The sequence below is a fragment of the Caretta caretta genome, chromosome 3 (assembly GCF_965140235.1).
Source record: "Caretta caretta isolate rCarCar2 chromosome 3, rCarCar1.hap1, whole genome shotgun sequence".
NCBI lineage: Eukaryota > Metazoa > Chordata > Testudines > Cheloniidae > Caretta > Caretta caretta.
This window is the reverse complement of record NC_134208.1, coordinates 70,331,854-70,358,684: the sequence shown is the minus strand read 5'-3', so window position 1 is coordinate 70,358,684 and position 26,831 is coordinate 70,331,854. Positions and strand designations below refer to the sequence as shown.

The 26,831-nt window shown below is 39.0% G+C and overlaps 1 protein-coding gene across 7 annotated transcripts in view; it reads left to right on the top strand.

The window, feature by feature from the left end:
* Positions 1-26,831, top strand: part of BACH2 (BACH transcriptional regulator 2) — a 277,018-nt gene that overhangs the window by 143,887 nt on the left and 106,300 nt on the right. For 3 of the 7 annotated variants that reach the window (XR_012667612.1, XM_075126585.1, XM_075126581.1), the window contains exons 1-2: positions 7,586-7,643; positions 12,233-12,316. Coding sequence is in view for 5 of the 7 variants with exons in the window: in XM_075126585.1 (XP_074982686.1) it covers positions 7,623-7,643; positions 12,233-12,316 (105 nt within the window). In the remaining 2 variants the exon portion in view is untranslated. Of the gene's footprint in view, positions 1-811; positions 962-7,584; positions 7,644-12,232; positions 12,317-26,831 lie in introns of those variants that run through there. The other 4 variants (XM_075126582.1, XM_075126583.1, XM_048844992.2 and 1 more) reach the window with 3 other exon arrangements.

Genomic DNA, 26,831 nt, shown 5'->3' with positions numbered 1-26,831 from the left:
AACTTCAATATTAACAGTTCTTTAAATCCTCTACAATCTGCATATTATAAAGATTTTTTAAATACTCCTGCATGTGTGATATGCACAGTTCTCTCATTGGATATAAAACTGACCTCTCAACAGAATCACAGAAGATGGAGATATCAGTCACTTTATAGTTTGTAACTCGCCTTGTGCTTATAATGACAGAGGAAAAGTTTGTTGATTTTGCAAATGACCTTACTCCCATCACCAAGATTACAGAAAACAAATTCATTATTTGTATTGCTGTGGAACAGAGGTGCCCAAGTCATAAACCATAGTGGGCTAGGTGCTGTACAAACACAGAACAAAAAGATGGTCTCTGCCTCCAAGAGCTTATAATCTAAATGTAAGACAAGAGGCTATAGCAGGGGTTGGTGCTTCTCGCAGCTCCCATTGGCCAGGAACAGCGATCCACAGCCACTAGGAGCTGTGGTTGGGCTGAGAGGCGTGCCTCCGGATGGTCAATATAAACAAAATGTCTCGCGGCCCACCAGCAGATTATCCTGATGGGCCATGTGCCAAAGGTTGCTGACCCGTGGGCTACAGAATAGGCATAAAGTCTGATGGAGCCACAATGAATTGAGAAATATGCCAATAATTCTGGCCTACATAAACACCTTGAAAATACTTGGTTCCTTCATCTACTTCTGATAGTCAACAGGCAAGAACCCTATAGCCTGATTTGTGAAGATTCTCCAGGCAAAAGAATGAAAACGTATAAGCCAAAAGTAACATCTAATGTAAATTTGATGTCTGAATTTTAATTATTGTCTTCATTTTGGTTTAGGTTTATATCAACTGAGCTGTCAGAAATTTGCCTCATCAAGCTTTGGTGGTTCACGTCTTAATGGATTGCTGTAGCCTCTTAATTTCTCCACTCATCCAGTTCCCGGCATCGTGAGAAGATTAGCCAGCACAGAACCTAGAAAAATTACATGTAAGTCTTGATTCAAACTCCTCTTCCATAAAAAAAGTGTAAAAAGAATGAAAATGTTTCAGACAAAAAAGCAAATAAGTCATAAGTCAAGCAAATTTTAAATGTCATAAAACATTAGGTTGTGAATAGATGGATATGAAGTCCTATGACTGGCTTTGTAAACTGAGCTGTGACTGTAATTTTGTCATTTTGAAGGATTTCTAAGTTTTCTGCGAAGAACTATAATAGCTAATAAAATACATTGTCCACTTTAGTAATCAACTGAAGACATTTTGGGGTCTTTCATACCTGTTAAGATGCTCCCCACTTTTGCCCATTCTCACTTTTGGGAGCAACAATGCAGCTCCCTTTTGATAAGACTGGATCTTGCATTGCTTATGATCCACACTCTCTCTGCACAAACATGTGACAACTAGCAGCTGGTCAAATAACTCTACCAGAAAAACCTTAAGGGAATCCATGGAATGAAAAGTCATACTGGCCCAAGGTCTGGGAGTTGCTGTAGTCTGTATAAGGACATCTGCCATCCGCGCTACTCGTGTCCCCATCAGGAGACTTTAAATCTTACTCTGTTCTTGGCAGTATTCATGCTGTTATGGCACTGAATGTTTCAACATACTAGGTATAAAGTAAGCTAAAGGCACAAGTATGAATTTTACCATACTCATGGGGAGATGGGGATATCTGCAAAAAATCTCCCTAAGGGACCAAGAGTATAGTATAGTTTTAATAAAAACAGGCTATCACAGGAGTCATTGGAAGCAGGAAAAACAACCTGCTTATGTCAGTGAAACGTGTAAATACAGCTGAATACTTTCCTACGGCAGCACTCTTAAAAAACTATCCGTTGTCAAAAGAAAATTTTCAAATATGTAACTATTATTGTAAGAAAGAGAAGTGTGGGAGGTGAGTTGGTGTGTAGAGAGACACATAATACGTGTTTGTCAGTGTATTCCCAAGATCTAGAAGGAGAGCGGTTGGTCAAAATAAATGATTGTACAAAAAAAACCACAGAATTAGGAAAATGAAAAGATGCTGGCTGGCTGAAAGGGTCGATAAATAGAGCATTTACCTCTAGGTAAGTCACAGAATTCTAGCCGAGGCTGGTAGTGAATGAAAGTCATTATCATCAGAGAGATGCTGAGTGGCCTGTGTGACATGAGGTGTGACTTTTGTTCGTTTTCTAGTGGATGCAAACTACTTGCAGACTTTTGCAATTCTGTTATGAGTCTCGCAATATTTGGTGTTTTTCATAAAGCCCCCATACTTGGAGCATGTGATTGTGAGCATCTCAGCTTTCATTTTTTAAAAAAAGTATGCTTCTAGCCCTTACTGCTGCAGGGAAAAACCTTGGAAACTTGAATACTGGAGGCTTAAAAACCACAAGGCAAACAGAAATAACCCAGATTTTGTTATTTTTAAATTTCTTAAACTTTTGGGGCCTTGCTCATGATTGTTGAATGCTCATGGTTAGCAATACTGCAAATCCGTGACAGAGAAATTAACTTAAAAATGGCACCTTAAGTGGCAGATTTAAAAGAGCAGTCAGGACTGAATGGACATAACTGAAAAACTCTTTCATCCCCTGGTCATAGCTGACGTACACAGGAATGCTTATAATGCTGCTGCTAGTTCCATGGTTAATCAGTATTGTCCATTCTGACAGTGTAGCAGTGTTAGAGTACAAACGTAACTTGAAAAATGGGACATGGATTTGAAAAATGTTGTAAAATCCTTTCATATTTTTTTCTTGCCAACGATGTGCTCATGACCATGCAAAACTTGGAAGAAGACACAGGCCGTCCCAAGGAGTATGGCTAATTGCAATGTCATAAAGCAGCTGGTTACTGGCTTACGCTCAAACCTGCATCTGGATCCACACTAGTAGATTCTGATGCAGAGTCAAAGCTTTAGTTGATTGATTAATGTCACACCATCATTCACAAACCTACATACAGTGATGGAGGTTGGGAAGGGCTGTTTTCATCCCTAAACAGCTCATACTTCGTTGCATTGCGCTATCTAATGGCACAAAACAAATGTATAACATAAAAGGGCTTTGATCAGATGCTACTGGAATTGCAATGTTAGGATGTGGCTATGCAGCTGTCCTGTTGACATCACCATGGAACTATGCTGCATTCTGAGCTGCAATTTAAATGCTAAGTTTAAATTTTTTTGTTTTGATTTTTCATTATTTCTTTTTAAAAGAAGCAAAAATAACATACCAAGCAATAAGAAAAGGAGTATTTGTGGCACCTTAGAGACTAACCAATTTATTTGAGCATAAGCTTTCGTGAGCTACAGCGAGCTTATGCTCGAAAGCTTATGCTCAAATAAATTGTTTCAGAGTAACAGCCGTGTTAGTCTGTATTCGCAAAAAGAAAAGGAGTACTTGTAGCATCTTAGAGACTAACCAATTTATTTGAGCATGAGCTTGAAGTGAGCTGTAGCTCACGAAAGCTCATGCTCAAATAAATTGGTTAGTCTCTAAGGTGCCACAAGTACTCCTTTTCTTTTTGCGAATAACACGGATGTTACTCTGAAACATACCAAGCAATGGCATTCTGAGGAATAATGGACTGCCTGAATTTATACTACTTATGCAAATTCTTGTCTTGACAGTTCGGTAAGACTCTTAAAGGGTTTGAGCTAAACAAAATCAAATAGAAAGTCATTTCTATAATATGTAGGTAATAAGAGTTCTCATAAATAAAGTATTTTTTTTAAATCTAATTTTTAGGTTTCTAAAACCTGCCCGTCAGCAGTCTGTGGGCAGATGTAAATTAATTTAAAAATTTGAAATGCGCCATTTGATGATTAAATGTCTGTCACACATCTACCATCACCCAAATAATGAGAAAACAGATAGGCTTTAATGTCTATCTACAGGTAAAAAAACACATGCTTCGTTGGACCAACAGGGAAATCAGATTTCCAAAGGTGACAACTCAACCATTGGAACGCTTGGGTGGTAGACATTCATATCCTCTCTGTACTGTTATCAAGAGCAGCCCAGCTGATCTCAACTGTCATGATAGTAGGTAAGAAGAGATGTGGTCTTTGTGCCACTGGGCATCCAGGACCAGATTCTAATTTCAGATGTGCCACATATTCCATGAAATATTTCATGGGGAAAAAATCCTCTCCTTCAGTGCTTGTATTTTACATGACTATAGAACTATTATATTCACATCAGGCCAGGGGCTTCAGAGCACCATTTAAAGCGTGTGGAGGAGAGGGATGAGGGGCAGGCATAGATTTGAAGTCCTTATCCCCCACCTCATCATCCTCTTCCCCTCTCCGGCACCGTCCCCTTCCAGAAGCCCTTGCTTCCCCGCCCCCTCCTTAATTTACCTTTCTCTGCTGGTGAGTCTTACCTTTGGGTGACAGGTCTTGCTGTTTCCCAGTGCTGAGAGGAGCTGGCGGGTGAGGGGGACCCAGGTATCAGCCATGGTGCGCTCCTAGCCATAATATGTGCGGGCACTACATACAAGATCACTGCTCATGCGTGCAGCAAAAAAACCTGGGCAAATTGCATCTGTTGACCAGCAAGAGAGTAGAAAAACTGTCCAGGCCAGTCAAAAACTAGCCAGGTGGCAATGCTATTTTCTACCTGCATGCTTAAAAATGGTCAGGCCATGGTCTGGGTGGGCCTCCCACCGCAGATCACCCCCCCCCCCCAAACCTCTACACCCTATGCATCAGGCTCACTTCTTCAAAAGTGCACATCTGACTTGCATGTAAGTAACACTCAGTGTGTGAATGAGAGCTATGGGTTTGTGCACTTACATAGCTGTACATACATGTAACCCCAATTTGGGCACACAGATCAGGTGTTGTCCATGCACAAATCAGGCACACACGCAAGTGTTCATGCACTTCTGAAAATTTGGGCCTTCGTATGTGGAGAAGACGGCCACATATTCACGCACATTTACTTTCATGGGCAGTCTTGTCTGAAGGAGAGTACTGTACTCTCACTCGCTCTCACTCTCCGTTTTATACTGTTGCCCATCACCAGTATCTGAACACCTTCCACAGAAAATCATTAGGAAAGTCCCTAGTGGATTCCATGGAGTCTCTGGTATAGCTGCCTTTTTGGGGTCAAAACTCTGCTGGGTGGGGGGAGAGGTAAGAGTTTATTTATTTATTTATTTATTCATTTGTTAGATTTTATTAACTTCCTTTTTGGGGGTGGGGATGATTTGAGGATTAAGGTTAGAAGCAGATGTCAGTGTTGAGAGCCTTTCTTAAGACAGAAGGGCTTTTTCCACTGCTTTTCCTTACAGCTTGTCCGTTACACAGCAGTGATACAGGAACCAGCATGTCACTAGCTAGCCATTCTGATAAAGCTGGAAATATTGGCTATACATTTGTTTTTGTTTAGAAAAATTACATAAATTTGCAGCAAATATGTCCTATTCCATAATATAATCTGGAAAATATTAAGTGTACACCCACCAGGCAGCAATTATACATTAAAGTATAAGGTACATAGGCATCTATGTGTGAGAACATCTTCTAAAATAGAATGTGGAGAGGGAGTGAACCAAAAACCCCTGGTACAATGCTGGTTGGAACAGCTTCACTGTTGAAAATATGGCAGGATAGTTGGAAGAAACAGCCATCTCCCTTTTCATTTGATGACTGTGTTAAAAGTACTACTATGGAGCCATTAAATTAAGGCAAATATCGCTTATACTCTTTCTAGAGGTAATTGCTAGGCTTGAGAAGAGCTGAGTTCGTATGACACACCAAAGTTGAATTATTTTGACTCCTCTTCCCCGTCTGCCATTAATTAATGTTTGTGTCTCGCTTCCAAGGTGTGAAGTGCTGCATACGTGCGAAATATCATTGATTTATTTACTTTCTATTCACGTGGCAATGATGTTGTGACAAAGTTTTTCTCCGTGGTGTTGCAGGTGGAAGTCTGTGTGTCAGCCTGCCTGAGTCAGAGCTCTCACTTCAGCCCTGGTAAAGCTTCATTTTACCACAGGGACTCTGATAACTAGCATTTCCCCATAGGTGGGACAGTACCTTTGCCAACTCTCCAGTGTCCCACAGAGTATCATACCTGCCAGTGCTTGTCATTTATTTTAAGAAAATACTAAAAGACGGTGACAGTGAAATCAACTTTCTCTAACCTAAACCAGTAAAAACTAAAATACATCTCACCACATAAAAGTTTTGTTTTCACTGCTGCTGAAATCCATCCCTCCCTTTTTGCAGCACAGTGTACAGTCATCTAGTGCCCGACATGGGGGTGGTGTGGTTGAGACTCAGTGGCGTATGACCCACTTTTCATAATACTTAGATATCTGTGCTTTTACAACACATTACAGAAGTTCATACGACATAAAATCACCAGAAAAGCATGTCTCTGATTTAAACAGTATTGTGTAAACTGCGGTATGTTCAGAGCAGCTGGCTGTGCATTAGGTTCCATGTTAATTACTAGAAGATGACAGGCAGTTTTGTGCAGTAGGTTGTTAATGAGAATGCTTAGGTAGTCACATTTTCTGGAGTTGACGCTTTGTGTCTTAATATTATTTTGTTGAAATAATACTTTCACACGTTTTCTGTTATGATTTGCAGAGAGTTCGGGCAAGAGTATTGTAATTGATGCTTTAGTAGCCATAATACTTTGCATTTTCAAGAAGTGAGGTAGTTAATGAAAACGTACTGTCAGCTTTCATTCCCACATCCCCAAACCTCCTTGACTGATCCTCTTCTGCAGTCTGCTCTGCGTGGTCTTTTTATTTTATTTTATTTTACTTTATTATTTAAACAGATCAAATCAGTCAGTGTGGGTTAGTCCTGTGCAAGTTTTCATGTGATAATTATGCTCATACTTGTATCTGTTCAAATGTGTGCAGGGTAAACAGAAAAATGTCAGGTATGGAGAAGACTGGTGAATGGAACCAGTGTACTGCTAGGTTATGATTTGTGCCATGTATGAAATTACAAAGTAATTTGCAAAGCAAGTTTAAGTAAAGTGGAATTTTTTAAGCATGATGAAATCATTCTTGACAGCAGGCTCTCTCATTCTTCTAATACTACTATTCTGAGTATAAAGGGATTTTTTTTAAAAAAATTACCACTCTCTGAAGTAAAATAATTAGGATAATTTCCCACTGATAAACCCATCAGTAACCCCTTTATAAATCACTGGTTTGAAAAAGCTAGTAAAGGAATTGTGCCTTTGTTATCCGATTGCATCCTCATTAATGACTTTAAAATTGGTCAGTGGTTAGCCATCCTGAATTTGAGACCTGTTTGCCAGACAGTGAATAAGATCAAAGAATGGAAGATGAATGCATGAAAGCCCCATTTATGTCCTATTGCAGTTTATCTACATTATAATCTCTGTCCTCGCTGTTAAAATAGCACGATGAAACCATAAATATAAACTGGAAAAATATGCAATAGGTTTTTAGCTACTTTGCATCCCTTGTTAAGATGAGCCATCAGTACTGGGTTTTTTGCATTTGTATACTTGCGCTGTAGGTGTTGGAAGTGTGGGTGGCCAAGAAAAAGCAGTGGTTACAATAAGATTTTCCATTTATTGCCCTTTGTGTACAACTAAAAATAAGACTCAGACGATTCAGAATCTGTAGAGCAAGCAGAATCATTCTGCTAGCTCTGATGACTGGCTTGCATGCAGCTTTGCCTCTGTCTGGTAAGTTCTACATTTGAGTACTTGTAAATGTGTCTTTGTTGAAATAAGAGAGAGACAGACAAGTTACTTACACTGTTAGTCTTCATGTAATACCCTATCAGCATTTTCTCATTCTAAAAAGCAAAGTATGGCTGATAAGAGATGGTGATGAAAGTATTTTGGAAGCAGAATTCTCCCTGTATCTGAAAAAAGTAGCTGTGAAGTGCTCACAGATTTTTAAAATCAGCCATCCAAGAGTACAATTGTATAACTTAAACTGTTGATCTATAACTTAATCTTTTTGATATAAATGCTCTTTGCCAGCCTTCTGAACAGCAAGTAAGGGAATGCCTAATGTTGACCATTGGCATGTAAAACCCCTTTGTTTGCACTATAAGGTAATAGCATGGGTAACTGCTGACTTGGTAGCTTTTCCAGGTAGCCACAGCTGTTAAAGAGTCTGCTAAACTAGTTAAAATGTACCTTTATTGAGTTGCTAAATCTATTGTGGCCACATTAATTAATAGCATGTCAGCTTGTGGCCAAGAAAAACACAAAAGAGAAATGTCGGCATTTACAGGGAAATTCAGAACTTTATGGTCCCTTCTCTGGTGCTGTCCCTGTTTCACTCATTAAGTAGCTGTGGCATTTCCAAAGAATGAGTGTGTCTGTGTATTTTTAGCTTTTCAGTTTGATATGATTCTTGAAATGGGTGAGTAAAGATGCTCCTGAATTGTTTGCCTCTTTATGAAGCCAGCTTCTCCTTCATAGCCTTTTCTCACTTAAGAAGCTATGTAACTCCATGAAGTAAAGAGGATGTGGTATAGTGCAAGCACTTAGAGCCACACACAGTTGTTCCATGGATTATTGATGCTGTCTGTGGTGGGGGTTTTTATTATGTAATATTAAATCCCATTTAAATTAGCTCAGTGTAAACCCTCACCCTTCTCTCAGGAGCAGAACTGTGTTGTGTGTCATTATTATTCTACACTTATCTCCTCATCTCTGCCTTTTTATTTAAATGCATATTTCTGTTCTAGCACTGGCTGATATATAGTACAAAAGGCAAGAGAGTTGATGATGTAATCAAGGTTTTAAATATTTGAGGTGGGAATGAGCAAAACTTCAGGAGTAATTAGCTACTGTGGTGGTAGTGTTTTCTGCAGGGAATTATGTTACATCTGTTATAATTATCTACGTGTCTTAATCCTGTAGGTGACCAGATGCTGACAAGCAGTGAAACATTTGTTCTCTTTTTTGTTATGGATTCTCCCTATTTGATACAGATGTAGAAATGTTTTCTTTCTGCTGCTAAGCCTGATATGGATGAGGTCATATCTAATTGCTTTGAAGAAAATGCCAGGAGAGTCTGTATCATACACTGAGAACTCTCACTTGATTCAGTGCTTTCCGATGAGCATGATACAATATTTACTTTTCTGTGGATATCTCTCAGATGATATTTTTAGTAATGGCAGGTAGGATGCATTGTACAAGAGTCAGTAAACAATGTAGTTGTCTTAATTTTTTTAAAAAGTAATAATACTGTATTTTCTCCTAGGAAATAGGAAGGATCCTTTCTAGTTTTACCACTTCCTTGTTTAATTTGCCCACATTTTGTTGTATAGACTGTCCAAACTGAACAGTCGCAGGTGAAGGAGTTGAATTGAAATTGCTGTCAGAGAAAGTGGTAGAGTTCTTCCGTTGGAGGTCAGTAACCTGTTAGGATGTACTGCAGGTCATCTAATCTGGAAATCAGCAAGACTTGCTATTTAAATCTCCCTTTCCTTCCCATGGCAAACACACCTGCAATCAGGAACTTTTTCAAGCATAATTTTTCATAAATTCATAAAATTTGTGCTTCAGTTCCTAGCATGCCAAGCCAAGCTGAAATGCCCAAGAATGATCTTCTAGCACACAAAGATTTACTTAATATAACCATCCCTGCCTTGTTGCACCTTGTCATGGCCTGGAGCTGCTGTGAAAAGGTGCAAAATGAGGTGGTGGCAGATCATACTGAGGCTGTGATGCCCCTCCCACACGTCCGTACGGAATGGCAAAGGCTTAGAAATGCTACCCAGTGATACAGTATAAACAGACTCCGACTTAACAGTTGATTATTAGCTCACGCCTTTTATGTGCTGGAAGTATAGAATTGGCCAGTCATGTGCTCATTATTACATTACTTGAATAATGCAAAACATTAGCAATGGAGATTTACTATAATGATGTATCTCTGCTCTGTTGGTTTTGCTTTTAAAGCATTCAGTTAAGGAATGCTTTAGAGGTTATTGCTAATGGATGAATCTTCAGGAAAATTGGAATTTTCAAATAAGATTGACATTTGGAGTGAGAAATATAAATCTAAGGAGAGTATTTCAGCAGAGGTTTGTAATTAGGGATGAATGGAGTAAATTTGTACATGCACTCTACAAAAGGACACAATGGAAGGTGAAATTGCACACTCTGCAGTGAATGAGGGATGAAAGCCAATGTATCAGTGTCATAGCATGACAGTGTGGAGTATAAATGATACTGTCACTGAGTGCTGCAGAAGGTATCAAGGGAATTCCACTCCAGTAAATTACATTACTTAGACAGACCTGAAGGCATTGTGTCTGAATGAGTGCAGGGAAAAAAGGTTGTCAGCACAAAGCAGAAGATATTACAGAACAACTGGCTTCAGGGTTAGAAATAAGTGTTTTTCTGAGGTTTATTGTGTAAAGCTCTTTAGCTGCTTTTTTGTTAATATTTTTAATTTTAATTACAGTTTATTGATGAGGCAATAACATTTTCCGGATATTTCCTTAATACACAGTGCATAAGTGCATAACACATCTGACTTTCAGAGGTGCTGAACATCCACAGCTCCCATTAACTTAGGTGGGAATTGTGAGTTCCCCGCACTTCTGAAAGTCTGACCCAAAATTGGTGTGGTGGTCTTTTAAAATATCTTTATTTGGGGGAGGGGGAGGCCCTCTGGATTCTATAGTTTCAGATGCTAGGAACTGGAATGCCTGAGCTTTTATTTCTCCATTCTAGTTTTTAGGCATTCAGATATTGTGGTGATTAATAGTGGAAGTACCAGGATGGATTATTTCGTGATGGCAGTCCAGCAAAAATGCTAAGGTTTCATCCATCCAAATGTATACTGTACAGGCTACTTTCCCTCTTTAATCTTTTTGCTGAACGTAACTCCATGTCCGCACAAATGTCTACTAGCTGCTGCTGTTTCATTGCCTTATCTAAGGCTGAGAAAACATACTTCCAAACTTTCTCCAAAACTGTTTCTAAATGCCATTTCTTGAATAAGTTGACAGAGCTACTTTAAAATAAGGCCAGCACTTCCCCCAAAGATCATGTGCATCATTTCTGTGGCACTGAAGTCTACTTGGGTCTTCTAGTAAAAGGTTAACAGTTTTGTATTACTTAATTACATCTTTTCCACCCACGTGCTCATTAAAACTCTCATTGAATGTATCTCGGTAAACAGTAACGTGGGAGTACACTCAGTAGCTTCTCTCCAGCATTCTGATGCGCACATTACCTCTGAGGTGAAGCTAGCCTCCCAAATAGCAGAATAGTGTCCACACAGCACAACTCAGCTAACAGTTTTCTATTTGTTACTATATTATTTTAGTCATTCTTCACCTGTAATTATGGTTTTAAGCTGTGTAAATATTAGTGCAGTTCAGTTTTGCCAAATTACTTGGCTGTCTATAAGAACCGAGTTTGAAAGGGGATGACAGAGAAAGGAATAAGCATTTAAGTTTAATAATATATTTTTAAAATGGCATGAAAACACCCACTGAGTCATTTATAACATGGCACAATTAAGCAGACGTGAGTGCATTACTTAAAACAAATCAAACAACAAACAGTTTGTATAATAAATGTGTCAAGCATTATTTGACCAGGTCTAATAATAACGATCAAATTCCTCATTTGCATTCATTTAACTCCCATTGGCTTCTGTGGAGGTTGTATGGCTATGACTGAAAAGCAGAATTCTGCCCTAAAAATTCATCCAGGTGAGAGGGAGGGGGCAAAGCATAAGTACATCTAATCTGAGTGTTTTTCTTATTTGAATTCCATTTTTTATTTTATGCTAATATGTATTGCTTTGTGTAGGTGTATCTCTGTATCTGCATGGATAGATGTATACAGTTGTACATGCGGCATAGGTGCTGGGACTAGGGGTATAGGGGGTGCCAGAGCACCCCTGGGCTTGAAGTGGTTTCCATTATACACGGTTTGGTTCAATGGCTCTCAGCATCCCCACTATAAAAATTGTTCCAGCACCTCTGACATGCAGTCTGTGTTGTTCTGTACGTCTATAAAAATGTTGTACTTTAACATGCCTTACATATGGTATTTTAGCTCCAGAAAACTGCCATTTTTGGATACTGTACATATTTGTATTTTTGCAGAGCTCCATAAGAAGTACGCTTCCAAATAAAACATTTTTCTATCATGCAATTTCAATCTCATGAAGTAATCCTTCCACATTTTAAAATGTGGCTTATACCCAACGTAGTCTCTGCATTCTGTTATGCAAAGCCATCCTCATCCTTCATTCTCTCTAAAATCCTTTGTTCCTGCCTCCATAGCTACGTATGCTGTGGTGTTTTCCTCTTTCTGGAGCTGATCCTGAAGCCCTTACTCACATGAGCAGTCCCACAGAAGTCCTCAAGGTGAGTAAGGGCTACGAGATTGGACTCTAAATACTACTGTTGCGGAGGGTGGGGTAGAGAGAGAACTAAAGTGAACGTGTGTGCCTTAAGAAGAAAGAGACTAACAAGTATTCCTCTGACTTAAGAAAACGTTCACTTCCTGAGAGAAATTGAGCATGTTGAATCATCTTTGGATCTCACGCTAAATTATTTTGTTCTGTAAATGGCTCCATTCCCTTCCTCCCTCTCTCAAAAAGGCTGCTGCTATTGTATCTTGTGTAAAGGATTTATAAATAAATATGCCTGTGGAAGAAAGTGTCTGTAATTAATTGAACTCAGCCCTCTAACAGTTCAATACTGTAATCTTATTACAAACACTTTTGGTAATGCTGTACCATGAAATTTGCCTTAACAGAAACTTGTCTGTAAGCTTTGATTCGTTTTTTAAAAAGTCAACCCGTAATATTAGTGTTACTCTTACATATATCATATGTTGTTATACTGACAATTGATGTGTAAAAACTGACATTTGCATGAAGTTCCCAAAACTGCAGTAAAAGAAACTTTTGTTCTGACTTGGTAGGAAAAAAATGCAAAATAACACTAGTCCTAACAGCAGAGATGTTCGTATAAAGACATGTTCTAAACAATAAGGTCATTTATTCATGTATGACATAAGTACGTAGGAATTTAAATAATGAGAAATCTTGTGAAATGCAGTAAAATGCACACCACTGGCATTGTGAAGTTCCCCATCTATAAAGCCCTATTCTCAGGAAAAGCAGCTTTACTTTTGCTTTGAAAATCCATTATCATAAGCCACTCTTTTTAAAACACTTTTCTCACTGCAATATTGAAGTAATTTTATATCCCAAGAGCAGCTCTTTTGTAGGACAAAGTGGGTGGGAGGGCTGTATTTTAATTGTGGTTTATAATGCTTCTCACAATCCCGGCTTCCCCAAAATCTGGAAAACCATCTCACTCTTTGGCTTTCCTCTTCTCAATTAATTTTACTCCCCTCCAAGAAGACCCTTTTTAGAATGTCCATCTGTTTAAATGGCTTATTCGTTCTCCGGGCACCCTTTCTGGATTCCACAAAAAATATTGTTTGGAGGGGAAATTATTAAAGGCTTAAGTAAAATTTTCTCTTTTTCAGATTGTAAGGGAGATATTACTACTTCAGGAGGCAGTGTTGTCTACTGATAAAACAGGGGATCTGGCCTTTACTCTCAGTTCTACCACAGCCTTTCTGTATGATCTCACACAAGGTTCCTAACTACTCTCTGCATCCGTTTCCCCATCTGTAAAATGGGGATAATAATGCCCACCAACCTTAAAGGAGCATTTTGAGCCAAAAGGAAAATGTGCTATATAAGGGCCTAGTAGCACGATTATACAGGACAGGACCTTCACAAGGCACTTAACAGTAGATAAAGCATGCCATATAGTGAACAAATTCCCCAGTCTGAGAAGTCCACAACCTAGAGAGTCACAAGCAAGGAAAATAGGGTGTGAGGCAGTGTCTCTCTAGTGGTCACTACAGCTGGATTGCTTAATGGAACAGATGGGTTTTCAGGAGGTTTTTTGAAGTAAGAAAGCGAGGGTTCTTGGCACGTGGCAGTTGGCAGTCTGTTGAAGCATTAGGCCTAGCACAGAAGGATGCATAAAGTCAAGAGTTACAGAAGAGGACAATGAGAACAGATTGGAAGAAGGGCAGGGGATAGGGAGTGCCTAGGGAATGTAGGAGGTGGTAAGGCCATAGACTTAATCAGGGACAGGGGAATGGGTATATAGAAGGTACCTCCGTTCTTTGGAAATGGCATGGGAGAGCACTGAAAAGATTTTTGAAGTCTTGGACCATTTCTCAAGCACTGATTGCTGTGCTTGTTCTGCAAATGTAAGCCTTCATCGAAGTAAGGCAAGGTACTGTAGTTGCCTGGAAGTGATGAAGATCTTTCTCAGAGATGACTGAGATTTAATCTATAATGGTGTTAAAGTATTTGCAATTGCGTTCGCAGCACTGTTACAAAATCTTCATGACCAGAGAAATGTTTCATCCCTATCTCTGTTGACACAAAAGATTGCCTACTGATAATTGCTTTGCTTAAGTGTCTGATTATATGCCAGAAATGAGAGCATTCTATGTTAGGTCATCTTTAATTATGCATGTACCACCTGTCAGCTCTAAATCAGGAGAAGATTAGTTTTCTCTTTGGATTAGTTTAGGGAAAAGAAGAGATCTTTCAGACAGAGGAATAGACTGTTGTAAACAATATCTATATACTGGAGTTTTAAAGGAATCTTCTTGATCCTCCCTGGTCATTAATAAGCTATTGGCCCATCCAAAAATATTTGAAATGTTTGCCTGAGCTAGATGGTGATGATTCTCAGGGAGAGAGGATTTGGGTCCATCTGTTGCATTTCCTAATTTTTCCTTTTCACCATTTCATATGCACAGGGTAGGCAGAGATATGGGGTGAGTAGGAAACGTATTGGTGAACTGGTGATACTGTAGTTAAGATTTCATTTATCATTTGATTGTAAGCCTCTACCTTCCAGTTGTATTATTTATTTAGCTCCAACAACGTGATGCTAAAATAATGCTATAAAGACAAGGCCTGCCTAACAAAGTTTACCATCTAGAAGACAGAAAAATTAGGAGGGGACGTGAGGCTTCGCAGTAGAAGTGACAATTGAAGAGGAACTTGAGTGAAGAGACAGAAGAGGCCTGGGAGACTGAGATTGGGAGGATGTTTGATGTATAAATGGTATGGCATTACAGTACCTACTTATAACCTTCTCTTAAAAATACGTTGGGGCTGAAACTTTTTATAGTTTGTGTCAGGGAAACATGAATTCTCTGGGAAGTTCGAAGGCATTTTTGGTTAGCAGGAAGTTTGGTTAGTTAGTTTTTGGGGGTTGGTTTTTTATGTTATAGAAATATAAATAATGCATCTGCCATTTTATGTTCAGTACATACTGAGGTGGGTTCTGGGCAGAAATGGAGAGAAGGTTGGTTGTTCTCTGCTCTTAGTTTCAAATACCAAGAGTTTAGTTACATTATATAGTTTTAAGCAGGTAGAGTTCTCACCCTTCTCAAACACAGTACATCAATTTATGTATAGAATCATAGAGTCGTAGGACTGGAAGGGACCTCAAGAGGTCTTCTAGTCCAGTTTCCTGCACTCCAGGCAGGACTAAGTATTATCTAGACCATTCCTGTCAGGTGTTTGTCTACAAATCTACAATGACGAAGATTCAACAACCTCTTTAAGCAATTTATTCCAGTGCTTAATCACTCTGACAGGAAAGTTTTTCCTGATGTCCAAACTAAACTGCCATTGCTGCAATTTAAGCCCATTGCTTCTTGTCTTATCCTCAGAGGTTAAAGAGAACAATTTTTCTCCCTCCTCCTTGAAACAACCTTTTATGTACTTGAAAATTGTTATCCTGTCTCCCCTCAGTCGTCTCTTCTCCAAACTAAACAAACCCAATTTTTTTCGATCTTCCCTCATAGATCATGTTTACTAGGCCTTTAATCATTTTTGTTGCTCTTCGGTGGCCTTTCTCAAATTCGTCCACATCTTTCTTGAAATATGGCACTGAGAACTGGACACAATACTCCAGTTGAGGCCTAATCAGCACGGAGTAGAGTGGAAGAATTACTTCTTGTGTTTTGTGTACAACAATCCTGCTAACACATCCCAGAATGATGTTTGCCTTTTTTGCAACAGTATTACACTGTTGATTTATATTTGGTTGTGATCCACTATGACCCCTAGATCCCTTTCCACAGTACTCCTTCCTATGCAGTCATTTCCCATTTTGTACGTGTGCAACTGATTGTTCCTTCCTCAGTGGTGTACTTTGTATTTGTCCTTACTGAATTTCATCCTATTTACTTCAGACCATTTCTTCAGTTTGTCCACATCACTTTGAATTTTAATTCTATCCTCTAAAGCACTTGCAGCCTCTCTCAGCTTGGTATCGTCCACAAACTTTATAAGTGTACTCTCTGATTTATGAAGATATTGAATAGAACCAAACTCTGAATAGACAGATCTCTGTGGGACCCCACTTAATACGCTCTGCCAGCACTGATAACTACTCTCTCGTAATGGTTTCCCAACCAGTTATGCACCCATATTATAGTAGCTCCATCTAGGTTGTATTTCCCTAGTTTGTTTGAGAAGGTCATGCGAGACGGTATCAAAAGCCTTATTAAAGTCATGATATACCACATAGGTTATCATACAGTTTTGTACTGCTGCTCATCACCACAGTAGCTAAGCACCTTCTACATGAGAAATTGGCAGTAGCAGAGTCTCTAGTGGACTTTGTGGAATCTGTGGTAGTATACATACATAGATAGATAGGTAATCTATAAATTATATAATCTAAATTTAACCCTTTTTCTGGGATTTGGCTTTACTGCTGCTCCAATTACCTCCTCAGGCTTCGGAAAGTAATATTTCAGTACCAGAGAGATTGATTTACTAATGCTGAAATATTTTCAGCAGTAATGCTGTGAGAAGGTATTATCTGGAGAAGTGCAGTAAAACAACTAGCAAATGTGGGCAGTGGACGTTTGATGATGGTTATTACAGCATTACTGTTCAGATCACATTAGGCTTTGACTGGTGCATCTCAGTTGCACAGGTATTTTAGGCTGTCATTTTGCATTTGTTAAATGGTAGTGTTCTCTCTTTTTGAGACATAGGGTTGGATTCATCCGCACTGGCATAGGGAAGTGCAAATTGCCACCTTGGTACTACTGGGGAATGGAAGCTATAATCGTTACACAGAGCTCCACAGCTGGTGTGCACTTCAAGCTGCCCTAATAACTTTTGGGGATATGCTTGTGGGCTCTACCTTCCAGCAGATGGGATACTGTAAGCACCTTATGCCGCTGCATTTCTCCTACCTCCTGCAGGAGGACATTTTACCACTAGGGGGCTGTGCTAGTGACTGCATTGGTGGACACTTAGCTAGCTGTTGTTTCCTTGTTTAGTATGAGTGTGCCATAGCTACATTATTTCTTTTTCTTAATGAGATAAACTACACCTGAATTCTGTTCCTGTTTGGTGGTGGTGGTCTCAGGTTTTATAGGGTTGTTCAGGTTGGCAAAGTTTTGGCTGACTCCTTTCTAATTTTCTCCTGGACAGCCAGTGGTCCTAGTGGTAATGCTGTATGTAACTTGTTCTGTTTCACTGAATTTGCTTTGCACATATCTGGAAAGTTTATTTTCCTTTGTGTTCAGAGTTTGAGATAATTAGCTTTGCTGTGTATGTAGATTTGACCTGTTGATGATGTGCATTTTTCTGAGTTGGTTTGAATTTGCTAGTGACCGCCAATTGTTACAAGAGTTCATTGTGCTATTCATAGTTCATGTGCATTATATAACTTAAATTAAATGGATTAACAACTGGCTAACTTATAGGTCTCAAAGTGTAACTGGATTCTTCATCATTGGCAATTTTTAAGCCATGATTAGTTGTTTTTCTAAAGATACGCTCTAGAAATTATTTTGGGAGAGGTCTGTGGCCTGTATTATATAGGAGGACAGATGAGGTGGTTTCCAATAGTCCTATCTGGCGTTGGAAACTAGGAATCTGTAAAAGGAGTGAATCCACTGATGATTAAAGAAGGCAGAAAAATGATAACCCTTTTATTAGTGCCCAACAGGGTGAAGCTTTTGAATAATAGATATGTGCCAAATACTTCAGCATTTTGGGTACCTGCCTAAACCACAGGTAGAGTGAATGTTTTCCTGCCTCTTCACTGATTACTCTGCCTCCAGACACAATACTGGAATCTTTACTCTTCAGTTTCTTAAAAGAACCTTCTTTTAAAAAGAAGAGTTTTTTACATTTTTATGTTACTTTCATGCTGGTGAAATCTGCTATGCTATGTTCTTTGTCTCTCATCTGTTCTAAATTATGCATATTTTTCAGATTGTCTTGTACTATGTGTTTATATAGCACCTTGCATCTTGGCTTGGGCTTCTAGGCACTACTGTATTACAAATAAATAATAAGCCCTCTATTATTCACAGTATGGGTCACCTCTTTTTTTGTCTATTAACAACATGGATACTGGTCATGTCTTTTTTCAAAGAACAAAAGTGTTCTCCATCATTTGTTCACATACTACTTTATTGTAGGATTGTTCACATATCCTGGACTGTTAGCGATGACTTTTTTTTTTTTATTAAGCTCATTGACAAATTACATATATTTTGTAAACAGTTACAAGAGAATTAACCGTATCTTGGATTTTGGGCCTTCCTAATCATAACAGTATCTCTTTAAGAATTGTGGTACGTTTTGTTTTTCTAATGATGGAATTAGTATTACATTTTTAGATCGATTCCACCATGAGAAGGGCATAGCTTCTGGAGCTAGGTGTGTTGCCACCCCCACCCTGTATTATACACAGGGTTTGCAGTTTAGTTCAGTGGCTCTCAGCATCCCCACTTTTCAAATTGTTCCAGCACCCCTGAAGAGGGGTAGTCCAGACTTGTGCTCTAAACCAGGGATGGCCAACCTGTGGTTTCGGACCCACATGCGGCTGTTCAGAGGTTAATGTGCGGCTCCTTGCATAGGCACCGACTCTGGGACTGGAGCTACAGGTGCCAACTTTCCAGTGGGCTTCAGGGTGCTCACTGCTCACCCCCTGGCTCTGCCCCAGGCCCCAGCCCCACTCCACTCCTTCCCCCAAGGTCCCCACCTTTTCCCCTGAGTCTGCCATGATCTTGCTCCTCCTCCTCCCCCCACAAAACAGCTGATCACGGCGGGTGGGAGGTGCAGGGATGGCGGGTTAGATGCTGATCGGTGGTGGGAGCGGGTGGGGGAGCTGACCGGGGGCTGCTGATGTGTTACTGTGGCTCTTTGGCAATGCACATTGGTAAATTCTGGCTCCTCCTCAGGCTCAAGTTGGCCACCCCTGCTCTAAACACTGGAACTGCGGAGAACTGAGTTCAGTTCTTTATTGTGCCGCAGACTTCCTGTGTGACCTTGGGAGAGTCATTCTTTATGCCTCAGTTCCCCATTTGTGAAATGGGGATTTAGTAATTCTCTACCTCAGACTGTTATGAGAATTAAGCCATTAAAGATAGTGAGGTTCTCAGATATTGCAATGATGGGAGCCATATAAGAACCTCAGATAGACTTTGCAATCTCTCCAGGACAGGACAGTTGTCAAAAGAACACCGTTGAAGCAATGGTAAGTAAATGCAATCTTCTTGAAAAGTGCAAGTGGGCAATCAGAGCAGGAAACGTCATTTCTTTTGCACGGTGGATGCAATGCAGTTGTGGAGTGATTTCAAGGAAATCTCTCAGTAACAGGAAACTGTTACTGCAGGCATTCAATGAATAAACTGTGTAGCTTTGCTTTGTGCCTTGTGCCTCATTCAAAAGAGTACTTAGTAAATACAAGAATATGTCCATAATTAGTCAGATTTAGTTTCTTTTCCCAATGGTAATGTGTTAGTAATTTGTATCATAAAAAATGGGAAGGGAAAGCAGAAATACACTTTTTTCACCTAAACAGGATGGATTGCCAGAGTTTAACTGCATTAATAAAACCAGACATTTGACTTAGTAGTGACACACCCTGAAATGTTCAGTAGCAAATCTGTTTGTTTTAAAAACAACCCGTCTTATTTTTAGGACAGTTGTTCTAATCACAAATACTACCAGCTGGCTCTAATTGGTATCTAAAGAAAATAAATGCCTTTGGAGACATAGCTACCTTATTACCCTTGTTGGTCCATCCATGCAGGCTTGAAGTACACCTGCAGCACAATGTGGGGAAGCTTGCAGTGCTTAGGCTGTTCAGCCTCCAGGATTCTTGATCTCAGTGCAGTATCTAAGGGGAGCAGTGAAAATTCTCATGCTTTTATATGCAAGTGGTTGCCAGTTCATATCACATCTCACTTGTCTGAGGCAGTGCATACTTCTTTAAATGCAGTAGCTTAGTGGGGCAGTAGAAATTCTCCTGTGCAAGTGGTCATAGGTTTGAATTCTGTCTTATCTATCACACAAGAGGTGACTGCTCCCTGACAACTTCCATAAACACTGCTTACACTTAAATGTATCATCAGCCAAACCCTCTGTTGCTACAACATTATCTTTCCCCCCTCAAAACTTTGTGCAAATCAGTTAGTTTTAATTTCTTTTCCCAGCTACTTAGTTTTGTCACATTACTTGAGTAGCATCCTGTTGTTTCACATGATGTATGAGATAATGTGAGTTATATGCCACTCTACTTAGCAAAATGTTAGAATGGCTGTTGGCAACCTTAGTTTTCTGAAAGAGTAATTAGCAAGTTGAATTACTTATATGGACCTACTAGCCTGAGTCAGCATTTTCTAGCTATCTGTAAATTAGCAACTAGTACAGGCTTTTCAAAATCTAGCATATTATTAATTACTTACTACGCCAAAAAAATAACATTCATAAAAATATGTACAATGAAATTTGGGCTACAGTGTCTCGCTTTTTAACTTAGATATCAATTTCTCTGTCAAATACCATAGTTCGTGAAGAAGTAAATAAATATTAATTTTCATGAGAGGGCGGGCACTTTTAGTATGGAAGATGGCAAGCTGATACTTAATAAGTATACTAATCACTTTTTCATGCCTCCATATCCATTAATCCTCATACTGCTGGATATAAGGAAAGCATACCTTTCCATACCTTGCAGGAAAATAGAACCATGAAAGCATTTTATGTTAGGTGTTCAAATTATGATCCTTTATGCACCTCCTTATATAGACCAGTACATTGCAGTTTTCTTCATATCTTTCTAGTATGCTGGAATTTCAGTCAGTCCCTTCTGTAGCAGGTCATTTAAAAGTGCTGTGCCCCCATGGATTTTGCAATCAAGCATGGCCACACGTGTATTAAATGCTCCACCTTGCTCTCCACAGGCAGCTAGTGCCTCCAACCCCTTTTCTTCCCCACTTTTTGTTAATTGAGAATTAGCTGGAGTTGTTTTCCTGGCTGTTAGGTCTTGTACTCTATTCTAACTTGGTCCTGCCCAGAGATGTGTTAGGCACTTGACAGAACAAACACCTACCCAGCCAGGGTTGTGAGAGCAAACGAGAGACATGAAAAGAAACCAAGCTGGAGACATTGGTTAGTGCTGAGCAACATCGGGCCTCAAGGGTGAGATCTGGTTGGCCTTATATTTGGGCTGCTTGACCTTTTATTTTGAAGCTTATTCTTTTGTGTTCTTCTGTTCCTTCACCTCTTCTCTCTCTGCCTCTGCCTCCCACTTGTCACCCACCATGCTTCCTTTTCTTGTTGGTTTTATCTGTTGCCATTGCCTCCTCACCCACTTTTCACCTTTCTGCAAAGATGATCTCTGTCGCATCTTACCTCTCCAGCCTGGCACTTTTTTGACCCCCACAGCCTCCTTTTGCCTACCCATCTCATTTGGTGCTTCTCTTTCTCCCCCATCTACCCCTTCTCTGCCTTTTCCTCCTCATCTCTGACAACATTTCTCTCAACATTATCTCCTCACTGTCTGTCTCCCAAACCCTCCATCACTGGCATCACTCTAAGCAACATTAGTTTTCTCTGCTGCCTACCCTTCACCCCCTCTCTACTCTCTCCTGCTCCGCTCCTAATAAACTGGCTGAAGTATGTAATTTATTATCTCCTGGTCTTTTCTTTCATTGGAAATAGGTTTTCTGTTCTGATTCAACTTCCATAGCTGCTCTCACCCTCAGCTCTGTCTCCTCTCGCACCTTACACCCCGGCCCTGGAGGCTACAATGGCAGAATTTGGCTCCTGTTCTCAATCTCCTATCACATCCAACCTTCCTTTCTACCTACACCCTTCTCTTTTGAAATACACTCCAAGCATCTCTTCTCCCTTTCCCTTCACTTTGGCTGTCACCTGCTATTTCCCAGATTCCTCATTCTCCTTCCTGTGTCTGGCTTAGAGCTTGGTTCTCCTCCTACCTCTGGTCTCTGCTGACTTTAGACTCCATGTTGATGTCCCCTCTGGCTTTTCCCCCTCGCTTTTTCCCTTTTGATGGTCAGCTCTGGACCAACTCTTTATCATATCTTTTTTTCCCCCTGTATTTCTCTCCCCTTTATTTTTTGTTACTGAAGACATTTGCGAAACATTGGCTCATTTTTTTCAGGTCTTTCATTTCTCTTCTGTTTATTACCCACTTGAAATCATAATGTTTTCACAAGCAGGGAATATTTTTTCACTTCTTGTGAGGAATAAACGGAAGGGTAATTCTTATAGGTAATAATGAGAATGTTAACATGTAAATTCCTAAGAAACAAAGGGCCATATCCCCAGGTCATATTAATTCGTGTTGCTCTACTGATAGATATGGCCCAAAGAGCCTATTTCCAGAGACCATACCTTTCTTATGTCTGAAAAACTTATGCCAGACGCTGTGGGCAGTACTGGAAACAAATAGTAATACATATCTCCCAAGTTATTAAAACAAAGGAAAAAGCACAGGTTCTTTTCAAGTCCGTATTACTAATCGAATAGAATATAGTATGTTATGATTATGGTGGAAAAAATGTCATACAGATTAGTAAATATCTCCCTTACTTTACCATTCAGAAGCTTTTTTTAAAAGTTATGCCTAAGAGTATATTTAAAAACTATTTATTTCTATTAGAATTCTTGAAATAACCATATGGATATATGGATATGCTGACTTGATCTTGACTTCAGATAAATATGAATTAACTGACTCTGTCTCTACAAAACGTGAATTGTGCTAATGGCAAAGTCTATATTGAATCTGACTGGAAAACTGTCTTTTCACAAAGATAATATGTTGCATGTATAGTAAAGTTTATCAAAAGATATTGTATTTGTAACTTTTTTCACTTTTTTTTTTTTTTTTTTTTGTCTTATGCAACAGTACTATCTTTCTTGTTACAGTCCTAGCAACATGGTACATCGAAGATGTAGTCACGGGGAAATATTTGTATTACAGCCTGCCTTGGGTTTGTTTGGGATGCACATTTTTCATACATGTGGAGGAAAAAAGCAGATTTTAAACCTTTATACTTCAGACTGCTCTCTCTCTCTCTTTACATTTACACAGAGAGACAAAATTGTTGTTGATCACTCGAAGTTGCCATCTGGGGGTTGGTCCGAGTGGCAAGAGAAATGCTTTAGAGCTCTACCATCTGTGGGATGTATTGATTGCCCCTTTATCTGCTTTTTTTATTATATTGTGTAGTTGTTAATAATTAGGAATATACTTCGATTAGCTTCATCTGAAATCCAAATCAGAGAGCATCCTCACTTTGCACATAAACATGTCAGTCACTAATGGAACAACAGAGATCTATTTAACCCCAAATTATTTATATTGTAGAATTATGAATCCACTTGTCTCCATACTTGTAGAGATTGATCCTGGTGGATGTTGAGCTCCCTCAATTTCCATTGAAGTCAGTGGAAGTTGAAGGCACTCAGCATCTTTCCAAATCAGGTCCATAATGTGCCAGTGTAAATCAGCACACAGTATAAATCTCTCAGCACTTTGTACTGTACAGCCAGCATGTAGTGTATTAGACTTCAGCATATCTTAACATGAGATCAAAAACTGTTTTTTATTTAGTACCAACCATGTGCTCTGTGTTGAACAATGCATGAAAAATACTATATTTTTAAATTGTATGGACATGAATGAGAGTATTTTCCGTGGTGTAAGCATGTGAATTCAGTTTTTAAATATAATTACTAGAAGTTGTAAGTAGGGCTGTCAAGGGATTAAAAAAATTAATCGCGATTAATCGTGCAATTTATTGCACTGTTAATAATAGAATACCATTTCTTTAAATATTTTTGGATGTTTTCTACATTCTCAAATATTTGATTTCAATTATAACACAGGATACAAAGTGCACAGTGCTCACTTTATATTGATTTTTGATTACAAATATTTGCACTCTAAAAAAACAAAAGAAATAGTATTTTTCAATTAACCTAATACAAGTACTGTAGTTCAGTCTCTTTATCATGAAAGTTGAACTTACAAATGTAGCATTATGTACAAAAAAATAACTTCATTCAAAAGTAAAACAATGTAAAACTTTAGAGCCTACAGGTCCACTCAGTTCTACTTTTCGTTCAGCCAATCGCTAAGAGAAACAAGTTTGTTTACATTGACAGGAGATGGTGCTGCCCGCTTCTTGTTTACAATGTCACCTGAAAGTGAGAATAGGTGTTCTCCTGGCACTGTTGTAGCTGGCGTTGCAAGATATTTATGTGCCAGTTGCGCTAAAGATTCATATGTCCCTTCATGCGTCAACCACCATTCCAGAGGACGTGTTCATGCTGATGGCGGGTTCTGCTCGATAACCATCCAAAGCAGTGCAGACCGATGCATTTTCGTTTTTATTAATTGAGTCAGATGCCACCAGCAAAGGGTTGATTTTCTTTTTTGGTGATTTGGGTTCTGCAGTTTCCGCATCGAAGTGTTGCTCTTCTAAGACATCTGAAAGCATGTTCCACATTTCATCCCTCTCAGATTTTGGAAGGCACATCAGATTCTTAAACCTTGGGTCGAGTGCTGTTGCTATCTATAGAAATCTCACATTGGTACCTTCTTTGTGTTTTGTCAAATCTGCAGTGAAAGTGTCTTTAAAATGAACAACATGTGCTGAATCATCATCCAAGACTGCTATAATATGAAATATATGGCAGAGTGCAGGTAAACCAGAGCAGGGGACATACAATTCTCCTCTAAGGAGTTCAGTCACAAATTTAATTAACTCATTATTTTTTTAACAAGCGTCCTCAACATGGAAGCACATCCTCTGGAGTGCTGGCCAAAGCATGAAGAGGCATATGAATCTTTAGCACATCTCGCACGTATATATCTTGCAATGCCAGCTACAACAGTGCCATGTGAACCCCTGTTCTCACTTTCAGGTGACATTGTAATTAAGAAGTGGGCAGCATTATTTCCTGTAAATGTAAACAAACTTGTTTCTCTTAGCGATTGGCTGAGTGGACTTCGTAGGCTCTAAAGTTTTTAATTGTTTTGTTTTTGAGTGCACTTATAAAACAAAAAAAATCGACACTTGTAAGTTGTACTTTCATGATAAAGAGATTGAACTATAGTACTTGTATGAAGTGAATTGAAAAATACTGTTTCTTTTGTTTATCATTTTTACAGTGCAAATATTTCTGATCAAAAATAATAATATAAAGTGAGCAGTGTATACTTTGCATTCTGTTTTGTAATTGAAATCAGTATATTTGAAAAAGTAGAAAAACATCCAAAATATTTAATAAATTTCAATATTCTGTTGTTTAACAATGCGATTAAAATTGCAATTAATTGTGATTAATTTTTCTGAGTTAATTGCATGAGTTAACTGTGATAAATCAACAGCCCTAATTGTAACAAAAGGAAAACAAAGGTTCTACAGTTAAATTTAACGAGGTTGGTGATAAGGGTACGCTTTGAAACAAAAGACCCCACTATAGGATCCAATAAGTCAAATGACTAGTCTCAGTGAATGTCAAATTTTTAACCTTTTGATGGTCCAATAGGCACTTCCTAAATAATAATAATGGGCAAAGGCACATGTATTTGTACTTTACAATGTAGAATTCTTTTTAAAAAATTTCACTTTCATTCTCCTGTTATTACCCACTAATCACATGGCTTCTCCATTCAAGAAAGAGTAGGCACATGGACCTTTCCCTGTTTAGAAACCAGTGATTTTTCCTTATTAGAACTAATACTGCTTAAACTCCTAGCTCTTTACCATTGCACAGAAGCTCACATGTGCCCCTCAGGATCTTACCCATTTTTTTTATCTCTGTCAATGCCTTCTGGTTTTTTCCCCACACAGTTCTCTACCACATGTGTAGGTACTAAACCGGCAGACTTATCCTCAGGACAGGAACAAGCAGAGTTGGACCCTCCTAAATACACAATATCCACCCCTTTCTTTGCTTCTTGACTTCATTTAAATTTCTGTAGTTCATCTTTGTTTATTATTTGTGTTACTGTAGCACCTAGGAGCCCTGGCTATGTCCCTTGTTACAGTCTTGTTCAAGGTGCACAAGCAGAATGAAAATCTGGCTGTTGTGACAAATTCAGGGCTGGTCTATACTACAAAGTTGAGTTGACTTAAGTACATTGCTCTGGGCTGTCAAAATGCTCAGATTTTTGTCCTCCTCCTGCACCTTGAACAAGAATGTAAGCATCTGCTGAGTCATGGAGAAAATGAAAAACTTACAGAGCTGTCCAAAGCATGCTAACAAGGAAAGGTTTATTCTAAGTAATGCAGATCTTCTCACGGGAGAAAATCTAGCAGAAAAAGCAAAGAATTCTGATTAACTTAACAGCCCTGGTTGCATCATCTGAAGATTTACTCTTAAGGCCGGTCTCCAGAAATTCTACCAGTTTAACAAAACACTAGCTGGAGTCCTAGTAGACCAGGTTTAAGGGGCCTGAATAATTTATATTGAACCAGTTACCATCTTAAGATTTTAAAGCCAGTTGGAATTTTTGGCAAAAT